Source organism: Nannospalax galili, unplaced genomic scaffold (genome assembly GCF_000622305.1).
Source record: "Nannospalax galili isolate Female #2095 unplaced genomic scaffold, S.galili_v1.0 scaffold18, whole genome shotgun sequence".
In the NCBI taxonomy this organism is placed as follows: Eukaryota; Metazoa; Chordata; class Mammalia; order Rodentia; family Spalacidae; genus Nannospalax; species Nannospalax galili.
In genome coordinates this window covers 11,923,364-11,935,778 of record NW_008346548.1, presented here as the reverse complement: position 1 = coordinate 11,935,778, position 12,415 = coordinate 11,923,364, and the positions used below count along the sequence as shown (strand labels likewise).

Sequence of the window (12,415 nt, the reverse complement as noted above, 5' to 3'; positions counted from 1 at the left end):
CAAGTTGACTAGAAAATTGAGGGCTCTAAAATTGGCTTTCCCCTAGAAAGATCTGGGCTCCATGATCTAAGAAGTCACAAATTTCTGTGGGGCATATTACTTTCAAGTGATTTGAGATGTTTTTTGTCACCCTGAAAGAAGTTTCTAAACATTTTTTATTACATTCATTTATTTGTAGGGGACGGGAACATAGCACAGCATGTGTGTGGAGATCAGTGAGCTACTTAACGGAGTTGGTTTTCTCCTTCCACCATGTAGGTCCTGCGGATCAAACTCAGGTCATCAGGCTTGGAAGCAAGCACCTCTACCCATTGAGCCATCTTGCCAGCCCAAAATTATTTTGTTTTGTTTTTTAAAACTTTAAGATAAATAAAGTTTCCTAAACTGACCCACTTCTGCAGCTTGAAGGGCAGTAGAGACTAGCCACAGCAGTTCTCAGTTTCCCACAGAGTGTGGCACCAGTGATTTATCACCCTCAGACACATGCATACCATTTTTTCACTTCTGGTTGTTTTTCACTTTTAAAAAAGCAGTTGTAAATGTATGTGTCTTGTTTCTCCTCTCACCTCATCTCTATTTCCTTTCTACCCTTGCATCATACCCCTTTAATCCCAGTTTCAAGGTGGTGAAGAAAGGTTATCTTCCTGAAATCTCTTTACTATTCCCATATGCAACAGAACCAAAATATAAACCAAGAAAGAAAGAAAGAAAGAAAGAAAGGAGGGAAGGAAGGAGGGAAGGAAGGAAGGAAAGAAAAAAGAGAAAGAAATCTCACTTTTCCAAGTCAACAAACAAGCTCAAGTAAGTACACGAATATTTTCCTCAAATGTGATATTTAAAGGCCACACGGATGTCTATTTACTGATTCTTCAATTCTTATCCTAGTGATAACAATTGCAATCACAGAGGATTGTCCAGAGAAATTCCAGTATTCCCCTTGACTTCAAGTAAAAAAAATAACTAGAACCTTCCACTTCTTCATTCCTTTTACTTTTGTGCCTCTCCTCAGATTTTAGGAGTATTTTACATCCTGAATGACTGGTGGCTGGTTTGCAAAGACCCCTTGATTTAGGAACCTCTGTGGGCACTGACCTCTGAGCTTCACTGTGAAGCTTGAAGTGGAGAGAGGCCAAGTTCTCTGGGGAGCAGGGAAAGAGAAAAATAAGCAGCTGTCTTTATTTAAAGCGGGAAGTGGGGAGACAGCCTTTGAATGGTAGTAGGTCTGTAAGACCTGAGAAACTGGTTTCGCTGAGTAAGCAGGCAAAAGGCTCCTAGTGAACTCCCTCCAGCTGGGTCTCTTCTCTCTCCACTGCCTAGCAGTCAGGCCTCTTCCCAGAGCTCTGAGCTCCAGGCAATGGGATACTCAGCCTCAAAACAGACCTTATCGTCTCTCTCTGCCTCAGAATTGATACCCTAGGGCTGAGTGGAGACTCCCATCTCTCTTTTCAGAGGGAGTGAAGGGATGCCCAAGCACCTGAGATGCTATCACTGCCCAGGCCAACACCTCTGTCGGGTCTGAGCCGGTTTTCCAACCCCAGTTGGAATCTAGGAAAAAAGAGGAAGGAGCAAAGCTAGAGGAGGGAAAGCAGCTACTTGGAACCTTCCTTTCCCTTTTAGGCTGCTTTCTTCTCAGATCTGCTTCTCCCCAACTTAAGTGTGTGTGGGGGTGTCTATGGTCTCCAGTACACCCCCTTCCCACACCCCATCTCCTACAAAGCCTACAGCCACCGCATTCCTAGTTCCTAGCCTACAGCCATTCCTAGTCAAAGCCTACATCCATCGCATTCCTAGTTCCTAGGCCCAAGGCACCAGCTCCCCACCACTTTGCTCAGCAACTGGCCAGAGAGCTAGGGCAATTCACAACCCGCCCCCTCCCCCCACTGCCACATGTGTATTCTAAGAGGCCAGTTGCAGGGGCTGTGAAAAAGTGACGCCTAAGCCCCCACATTCCTCCTTGACAGGAAACCGACTCCCAAGAAATCTTGCCTGGAAATTTCACCCCAGGAGAGTGCAGCCAGGAGCAAACCCACCCACCCAGATCCCTCTGGCTGCTTCCTGCTTCTTCCCCTCCTTAATGTCCCCTCCCTTCAGTTCCCAGCCTTGGTTTCCTTGGTTCCTGGACTAGTTTCAGGGTTCCCTGGTCACTCTAGACCCCTTCTCCATTTGAAAGAGGGCTTTTGGAGCAGGATACCAGGCTGTCCTAATTAATGCAGACATTGAGAGACTACTGCTGGGATTATGAACTTTAATGACATGGGAGAATATCCTTGAGCTTTCATCCGTTTCTGTAACCATATATCTATTCTGGACTGGGAATTTGTCAGGCTTATGTGCTGTGTGTGGCATTGAGGGTGGAGGGTCCTTGGATGAAGCTGATTCACTAGTAACTCTGCCTGAAAGTGAAATGGGCATTTTTGCAAAGGATGGTGCTGAGACTGAGTCTCTGTAAAAGCGGGTGGAGGGGAAAGTCCAGTAGGTGAAAACAATTTTTAGGGCAAAGGCCAAATAAGAGGTGATGCTGTCGCTTCCAATCACATAAACATTCTTCTATGCTCTCCCAGCTGAAGTGACAAGAATGGCATTAGGGTGTCACTTTTTTCAGGACAAGCCTCACAACTGATACCTCTTTCTGAGATCCCCCTCACCCTGCTTTGCAAGCTGCTTTGGGGAAACTGGTTGCTTCCTGCCAGTCTCCTAAATGACATTAAAATTAGCAGAATAATTAAATACAGTACTAACTGGGTACAAAGAGTTCTTGGTTAATTAATGAGCCAAGCTCCGGCCCAGAGCTGCAAATACACTCTGGTCTCTGAACACCCAGGCAGAGAAAAGCGAGCTCCAGTCCCATAAGAAAACTGTCACTTGGGAAAAACAGTTCCCGGTATAGACAGTGTCAAACACATTCTTTTAGCCAGGAGTCATTCGTTAATCCATATGTTAATGAGCACTGACATACGTATCCTTCACCAAGCGGACACTCTCCTCACCCTCCACATTCACATCCCCCGCATTCAAAGTCGCTGGGAAGTAACTGCGTCCCCAAACTGCAACTCCGCATCCAAGTCAAAATCTCACCCAGAGCGCGCGCGTTCTGCAGCCTGGGAAACTGAACCCAGCGCGGTTCACAGCACCAGGTCCCCCAGCGCCCGGCGTCCTTCACGCTGCTGCCCTACTTCTGCGCTCTCAGCCCCACCGGCCGGGCCAAAATGCCACTCACCTCTGCAAGGGAAGCCACAGCAGCACTTAGCGTAGAGCCACCCCAAAGAGGGACCCCGGGTGTACGTCGGATCGTTGCCCTTCATGATGCCGGCCCGAGCGCTCCTGCATGGCACGAGCGCCGGCCGGGGGAGACTCGGCGCAGCGGGAGGAAACTTCAGCGCCGCTCCGGAGCCAGCCGGCTCCCGCCTCCCGCCCAGTGGTGCTCTTCCCGCACCCAGGCGGTGCTTGGGCTCCCAGGGAGCCCGGGCCACCTTGGGGAGGAGGGGAGGGGCCGGCGACAGGGGAGGGCCTAAGGGGGCGGAGTTCCAAGGTCCAGCTGTTTGCTGGGGACCCGGCCAGCCAAGGCCCTGAGCCTTAGGCAACCCAGAGTGTGGCTGCCGGCATCCAGTTAGCATTGGGAACACTGTCTCTTAGAGCCCTGACGTAAAACACGTACTTATGCGAGACTTCCAAAGGCCACCATAATCACTTTTGGCTTAAAATATAGAGCTAGATGAGGTCAAAGAGACAGGAGGCGAGCAGGTTAAAAGTCTCAAAACTCAGTAATACCTTTCTCCCTGACTGGTTGTCCTTTTCCTTCCCCTCATCTCTCCATTAAAAAATACCTCATCCAAACCTTTCCTTCCTTTCAGTGCTTACAACTCACAGTGGCAGCTGTACCTCACTCCTTTATCAGCGATGCTAACAAAACGATGAGCAAAAGCATTTGGCACTATAAAACCAAAGTTCAAAGCTCACTGTCTCCACTGACTAGCTCTGTATGACCTTAGGCCTGACACTTCACTTTTTTGATATTTAATTTTCACATTAAACAACAACAGCAACAAGAAAAACCCCAGTTGGTTATGGTAGCACATACTTGTAATACCATTACTAGGGAGGCTGAGGCTGGAGGGTCAAAGTTCAAGGCCAGCCTGGGCTGCATAGTAAGACCCTGTCTAGGATTTAAAAAGATGTCCACTGAGGTTATGTTTAATAGTTCCCCGGGTGAGTGAATGCCTACAGAGAAAGTCCAAATACCACTAGTGTCTGCCAGCACCCTGAAGCTGACCTGGTCCATATCAGTTGGACTTTCCCATGAATCACTGTACAAGTCATCCACAGGGTCTCTCTCCTACTGGTTAATGCCTAGCTTTATGTAAAAGAACCTGCAGGAAGCAGGAAACACTCATAAAGCAGGTGACTCATTAAAAAAATAAAAAAGGCTAGCCAGATGTGATAGTGCATGCCTTTAATCCCAGTACTTGGGAAGTAGTATAGGCAGGTTGCTGTGAGTTCAAGGCCAGCCTGGTCTACATAGCCAGGCAGGCAGGCCAAGGCTACATAGGTTCAAGGCTACATATTTAAAAAAAAAGGAAGGAAGAAAAAGAAAAAAGAAGGAAAGAAAGAAAGAAAGGAGGGAAAAGAAAGGCCATAGGCTAGGGAATGTGGTATGTAACTCAGTAGTACAGGGCATGTAAGGCAGAAAGAACGCCCCCACACACACAAACAAAACAAAAAAAAATTCCAGAAAAAGTGTTGATGGAGGGGCTGTTTACGAAAGGATTAAAAACTAGAAGTCTGATCATCCAGATAACCACTTGAAAAAGAGGGGCAAGGGACAAGGCTCTTTTCCCAGTGTGAACCATGCTCAGATTTGGGCCTTACTTATGTACATGTGAAAGAATCTGCCATGTGCTAAGTAGAGAGGAACAGCATGATTTAGTGAGCAATCATAGTGGACCCTTTACATAGGCCAAGCAGTTTCCTTAGTATTCTCCATATATAAGCCCATTTATCCTAACCAAAACAACAACAAGCCTTTAAAGTGACTTTTTTTTCACACTTGAGAAAGAAAATAAAATATAATGACACTTTAATGGATTAGCTCTAAAGAGAAGCTCTAAGAAGTTTCACCCCCTAGAACCTGTAGATTCTAATATGAAAAACCATGCCTCTAGTTCTCCTCCTGCAGCCTTGGATGGCTTCCCAGCAAAACAGACAAGATCATCTTACTGTCAAGCAAGACACATGCCTCTGGTGATCCTCCTGACATAGGGAGACAGAGTAATGGAAGTTCACTCATGGCCTATGTCTGGGAGCCCCCTTCCTTGATCATCCTGGCTGTTGGCCAGTTTCATCTTGTCAGCTTGAATTATTGCAGGATCCCCATCCTCACATCCTTATCCTGTTCTTATCTTATGATAACCAGTACCAAAATGTTCTATTCCCTTAGCCCTTCCAGAAGTTAATCTTGCTTGTGGTCCACAGCATGGATGCTGTGATGATCAATATTGATTGCCATCTTGATAGGATCATCAGCTAGGAGACAGATCTCTGGGTGAGTTGATGAAGGGTTTTCTAAACTGGGTTAATTGAGGTGGGAAGACCCACTGTAACTGTGGGCAGCACCATTCCATATGCCAGTGTCCTGAACTGAATAAAAAGGAAAACGCAAACTGAGCAGCTTCCTCTCTCTCTACTTTCTGACTGGACAAGCAATGTGACCAACTGGCAAACACTCCTTCTCCGCTGGATGGACTGTACTTTTGAACTGTGAGCCAAAGCAAACCCTTCCATTGGTCAGTTGCTTTTGTTAGGTATTTCACTGTAGCAACAGATAAGTAACTGATATAGGTGGCAAATACTCAACCTTCTTTTTTTTTTTTTTTTTTGAGACAGGGTCTCTCTGTGGCCCCAGCTGGTGTGGAACCCACTATGTAGACCAGGCCAGCCTGGAACTCACAGATATCCACCTGCCTATGCCTCCTGAGTGCTGGGATTAAAGGTGTGTACCACCAAGCCAGGCTGAAAATAATTTTTTTAACTGGCACGGAAATGATCCCAATAATACCTATCTATGGTGTACCATGTATATTTTGATATGCAGTATTCTGATAGAAATTAAAAGATGTTTCAAAATTTTCTTAGTAAAGGACTGGGGGTGTCATGTAATAGTATCACTTGCTTAGCATGTCTAAGACCCTGGATTCCATCCCCAGCAAAGTGAAAAAATATTTTTTATTAAATTTTTTTCTTGCTGGGCATGGTAGCACATGCCTTAATCCCAATGCTAGGGAGGTAGAAGCAGGCCAATCTCTGCGAGTTCCAGGCCAGTCTGGTCTACACAGTGAGTGCTGGGCTAGCCAGAGTTACATAGTGAGAGTCTGTCTCAAAATAATTTTTTTTTTTTTGTGAGTACCAGTTCCTTTTTAACTGAAATGTTCCTCTGGGCCTCTGTGTTCAGGTGACATAGGATCACTTTTCTGTTATAGTCTTTTGTCAAAGGCTGATGACATCATCTTACAGAAACTCGTTTGAGTTAGATTAAGGAAGACACAGCTCTTACATCAGAAATCAGAGTGCCATGGGTCCTAGAAAAGTTCTGTGGATGTGAAATGAGTCTATCATATGTTTCCACTGGCCCTTATAACACAGAAATCCACCCTACTCTCAACATAAGGCATTAGGAACTTTTTCCTGTCTTCAGTTGACCTTATGAAGCAAGCACCAGGAGAGACTCATCAAGAACTTATTAAGACATCAACCTAGTTGTAGGATTTAAGAAAATAGGGGCCCAGGTTGAGGCGAGAAAGCATAAAGAATAGCTTAGCAACTTGGGACTTCACTTGGTTTGGGCTATGCACACATTCCTTTCCCAGCAATTCACTTGACAGCCTAGGACACTTACCTGCACACACTATGCACACAAATCCTTATTGAACAGAATACCTACCAGAACAGCAAGCTTTTAGCAACCTAGGATCTCCACCTGCAGGCAGCTGCACATACATCCTACTCCAAACAATGGGATAAGCTTCTCCTCCCCTGACAGGTAGATCCTATTCAATCTTACTCTGGTTATGTACAGATATAAAGGTAGGAGGGGTTTGATCCAGACTAGCTTGGTTTGGGGTGTATGTATGATAAGGCAACTGTGTCTTATAAGTGAATTTTTTAGGGGCCATCCCTATCAACCATCTCGTGCCTATACATAATTGGTTATGCATATGATTAAAATCAGATGAATTATGGGAAAGGACATGTGCAGTAGAAAGAGGTTATATAATCCAAATCTGTCAATCAAAATAGAGAACCACCCAAACTATGCCTCTAGTAACCAAACTTCTTTCTTTAGACCCCATAACAAAGGCTCCCCAGGCAATGAACTGGGTATTTGAATGTCCTCACTCATGTAGCCCCTGTCACTCTTAAAACAACTTTTTAAACAATTATTTTATTTAAAAACATTTTTATTTATTTATTTTTATGTGTATGAGTGTATTGCCTACATTGTGTAAGTGTACCTATGTCATGCAATGCCTGCGGAGGTCAGAAGATGGCGTCAGTTCCCTTGGACCTGGAGTTAGGATAGTTGTTACCCACATTGTGAGTGCTGAGAATTGAACCCAGGTCCTCTGCAAGAGCAGTCAGTGCTCTTAACTGCTGAATAATCTCTCTAGTCCCAAAACAACTTTTTTCTTTTTAATGATAGGGTCTCACTATGTAGCCCTGTCTGGCCTGGAACTGGCTATGAAAACCAGGCTGGCCTCTGTCTCAGAGAAGTTTGCCCATCTCTGCCTCCCAAGCACTGGGATTAAAGGTGTGCACCACCACACCCACCACTGTCACTCTTGACATCGTACTTCTTTCTGATCTATACTATTTATTTGCTTTTGACTAAAATTTCCTTGCTGCTTTGCAAACCTCTATGAGCCTTTATTTCAATTCCTTGAATAAAAGGCCAAGAACCTGGAAACACCCAGCCTAGACCCCAACAGCTACAAGATCATCCAGCCTGAATCCAGATATTCAAGTATTTAAGTACATATCCAGTATTCAAGATATCTTAGAAGGGATGATGAAGGGCAATCAATGTTCTTTTTAGCAGAGCTGCTGAAAGGAAATCACCAGAGGGATTTACAAATTTCAGGCATTAGTACTTCTGAAAGTTCCCCAGGAAGTTCTAGATGTTGGACAAAGTTTAAGAACTGCTGATGGCCAAGTCTCTCCTGCCCTTCAGATTCACTGACTTTGAGTGCATCTGGGTATCAGTAGGTTTAAAAGTTCTCTAGGTGTTTGCAATGTGTTGCATAGTTGGAGATTCACTAATGTGCCATGGTGGGTCTCAAATTTGAGGACACGCTAAAACACAGACTACTGCTCATGTCTAATTTCTGATTTAGTACATGTAGAGCGAACCTCAGAATTTTCATTGCTGCTAGTTCCCAGGGGATGCTCATGTTGGTACAGACATCACACTCTGAAAACCAATCACAGTAAATTTTTCCCCATCTATTTGCCAGCCATGCCTTCTTTTTGCATTAGCACATTGCTTTTTCTTCGAGGAGGCAACCCTCCTTCACAAGGTCAGGAATTGGTTTTGTTTACTAAGGACCCAGTGCCTAGAAGAGAACCTGGCGCTTACCGAGACCATGTTTCTGGGTTAGTGACCTCTTCTTCTTGTCCATTCCCCACTCCAAAGATGAGCCCAAGCAAGACGGGCTCACCTGCCAGTCACAGGGTTTAGAGGAGACTTAACACCTGATCCAATTTCATGTGGTGAGCATAAACTATGAGAGCTGAGCAAGAACTGATGAGAAAGCAGTAACGTCTTTGTAGGCAATTTTAAAGTTGGTGCAACTTTAGCTTAAAGCATCTGCAGGCAGTCTTACTCTAATGAGGGAAGAAGTTACATTGGAATGTAGCCAACAGGGTGGGAGGGGAGGGAAGGAAGGGGGGGAGAGAGAGAGAGAGAGAGAGAGAGAGAGAGAGAGAGAGAGAGAGAGAGAGGGAATATTCTTATTTCAGAGTCTTTGAGAAATCTAGCCACCTACTTCCAAAGTTCAGGCTAAAAACACCCCTATGCTATAGCAGTATCTTTAACTTGTTCTTAATTCCACAGATGGCCGAGTCCTACTTTTAGTTTTGGCATCTGTCTTCAGTAATACCTGCAATCTAAATCCATTTTACATCAGTTAGACTTTCTACCTACCTACCAGTCCATTTTGTGTTTCAACCCCTTATCTCCCAATTGGGAACCCTAAAAGATGCCTGGGTCTTGGCCTGCATATGTACTGGGCCGGCTAGGGACACACCAATGCTAGGCCTGGCATGGGCACTAATGTGACTGCCCCTCCCTTCAGGCAAGCCACTGCTGGGCACCTACTTATCCTTTCCATCAATACACAGATATCCCACTTCTTGCTGTAGGTATACTATTTTCAGATTCACAGCAGAGTTTTCTAGATCACAGTATTTCTCTACATTTATTAGTGACAGCCCAGGCCAGAGGCAGGAACAAGAGCTTTGCCCCAGCTCAGGCCTAGAGTTCTCCTGAGAACCTTTATTCTATGCCAAGTATAGTTCAGAACACCCACTCCCCTAGCTTCCCAGTGATGTTCACAAACTCCATGGAGGTAGGGAGTGTGGCTCCTGTGATCAGGGAGGACTGGTCTTGTGTGCCCCATCCCCACTCCAGCCACTGTAGTTTTAATAAAAAAAAAAAAAAAATCTCAGCAGGGATTTCCATGTAAGTCAGGGCTGAGAACCTCGGGGCTCTAGATTTTCCACTCTCTAGGAAGAGTCTGGCTCTCCGTATGGAGTTTAGGAGGCATCTGGCCACAAGCATCGTTGCTTTCTCCAACTCTGATAACTAGTTCCTCCACCTGTTCTTTTACTTCTGTTGATGATGATGATTTGGAGATGGGTGTCTCATTGTCTCGCCCAGGTTGATCTTGAAACCCCTGGACTCAAATGATCCTCCCATTCAGCCTCATAAGTAGCTGGGATGACAATGTGTGCCACCACCATGATGGGCCTTCACCCCTGTTCTGCTCTAAGGTTGCTGCCTGCTCCTTCATTCTCATCTTTCCTATGTTGATTTCTGACCTCCATCTACCTAATTGCTGACACCAGGATGGTTAATAACTTTCCCCAAGTAACCCAGTCCTGGCCTCCCTTGGTGGTTATGGCTTAATATCAGATAATTCTTGTCAAGTACTGATCATTTATTCTACAAGTCATTTAGTGTTTGAACATTTCCTGTCTTCCTCAGTCAAAATTTCTAGCACTAGGCATGATCCCCTGTCTTTGTCCCTCTTGCCAAGGCTTAAGCCAGTTTCTTTGATAGGTTTTAGAGCAGGATGTAAACTGGAATCTATATGGGAAGCAAAGATTGAATCATACATGTTTCCTGATCAGCAACTAAGAAGAACATGGTAAATTCCAGAAGAAGCAGCTGGCTCCATTTTCCACGAGGGACAAAAGAAAATGGAGACAGATCCAAGCCTGGACATAGGTACAGGTTTCTCCTTTATGTGGAAAGAGGAACAGAGGCAACAGTCATCACTGAGCAAAAACAACTATGATTTGACAAAGGTGATTCAATGTGCACATTACTTCTATATTTACTTTTTAGAATTCCAAATATGTCTTTTTAAAAATTGTATAATATTCATGTGTGTAACTGTTTCCATATGATATGTTATTTTAATGGTAATATCTACACAGGCAGCAGAGCTGCCAACATTGTGCACAGGCGTCTCTTCTAATTATCTCTGATTGGTGTGGTTTAAGCATTGTACTGATGCTGACCTTGTGGGGACCATCATCTATCTAGTGATGGATCCTGAATTCTACAGACCATAGCTGAGCTTGTCTCACAGGACCCAGCCACTGCTCTTGAAAAGTGCTCTTCTGAGCTCACCTGACACTTGCCTCCTTCTTTCTGGATTGCTCACTTATCCCCCTAAGAGTTAAGCCCCAGCTCGCCCTGTCCAACATCTTCATATATATATATATTTAATTTTATGTGTGTATTGCTTGCATGTAGGTAAGTGCACCCATATCGTGCAATGCCCACAGAGGACTGAAGAGGCTGTTGGATCCCCTGGAACTGGAGTAGTTACAGACGGTTGTTAGCTACCATGTGGGTGCTGGGATTCGAACCCAGATCTTTTGCAAGAACAGCCAGTGTTCTTAACCGCTGAGCCATCTCTCCAGCCCCTCCAACATCTTCTTTGACCACTGATCTCCCTCTGGTTTGGGCCAGGAAGATGGGGGTGGCCCAGTTAATATTGGTGAGGATGCAGGATCGCATGGAGGACCTGGTGTCTCCCCAGAATGGTCAGTGTTTATGTACTTCTGTGAGGACAGAGAGGTAGAACTGCTGGCAGTAAGGACTGGAGATCTGTGCTGGGCAGCCCTGGAGGAGCTCGCCTGAGCTCACGGGAGAGAGCTATTTATCAAAGTGAAAGGTGGCTACAGCTAGAGCTGTTAAAAACAACCCACTCTAGGTTCTATCCACTTCCAAAAATGCTTACTGGTAAGTAGGTCAAAGTGTTCCCAAAGGAGAGCAGGAAGAAGTGCTAGTCTATCACTTTGCCTGAGTTTCAATTTAGGTAGGCATACAACTGCTAAGTGTCCACTGCAGGGTGGGCATTTAATTCTGACTGTCATGGTCACCTCCTTTTCCACAGGCAGAAGAAGCAGCAGCAGCACATGGTTTCCTGGGGTCCAATGAAGATCCTCTGATGCATCAAATGGAAAGTGGGTTTTTCACTGAGGTAACTCCAGTCAGTTTACTAAAGATATCCAATAATAGGTGGGTGGAAGACACTGCCTAGCCTCATATTTTTGAATTTTCAACCATTCTAAATAAGTGAGAGGCTCTTAGTCTCATGTCCAAGAGAAGTTTTCCTCAGTCCTTAGGCCTTCCTGCTGAAGCTTATGCTAGTCTCCACAGGTCTTAGGAAAGGACAAACATGCTGACAAGCCTGGTCCTTTACACAATCACTCCACGGGGGTCCTCAATGCATGGTTCCTCCTCCTTCCTGTAAATATTTACTGAGAACGTATACAGCCACTGTTCTAGAGGCTAGGGATAGAGTAATGATTAAAATGGACAAAATGCCTGTACATACTGGAGGAGTTTATTGGGAGGGCAATGGGAAGAAAAGAAGATAAACATTAACTGGTAAGTCTGCTATAGATAAAGGTGAGGAAGGAAAATAAGGCAGGGAATGAAGTGAGATGATGAGGGTGGAAGTAGGGAAGTCTGCAATCAGGTGAAGGATGAAAAAAAAAATGATGGGGATTTGGAGAATTTGGATGCATGGCTTTTTGGTGAATAGCTCAATCAGGCTTGTAAGGAGAGTAGTAGGATGAGGTCAGTGAAATAACAACTCCCCAAAGTGATGTTTTTATATATCATGGT

The 12,415-nt window shown here is 45.0% G+C and overlaps 1 protein-coding gene across 24 annotated transcripts in view; it reads right to left on the bottom strand.

Annotated features, from left to right (window-relative positions):
• Nucleotides 1-12,415, bottom strand: part of Kalrn (kalirin RhoGEF kinase) — a 700,573-nt gene that overhangs the window by 136,806 nt on the left and 551,352 nt on the right. For 6 of the 24 annotated variants that reach the window (XM_017800546.1, XM_017800548.1, XM_017800549.1 and 3 more), the window contains exon 1: nucleotides 3,218-3,302. The exons of 17 other annotated variants lie outside the window; for them this stretch is intronic. In XM_017800546.1, coding sequence (XP_017656035.1) covers nucleotides 3,218-3,302 — 85 coding nt within the window. Of the gene's footprint in view, nucleotides 1-3,217; nucleotides 3,439-12,415 lie in introns of those variants that run through there. One more of the 24 variants, XM_008842968.3, reaches the window with a different exon arrangement.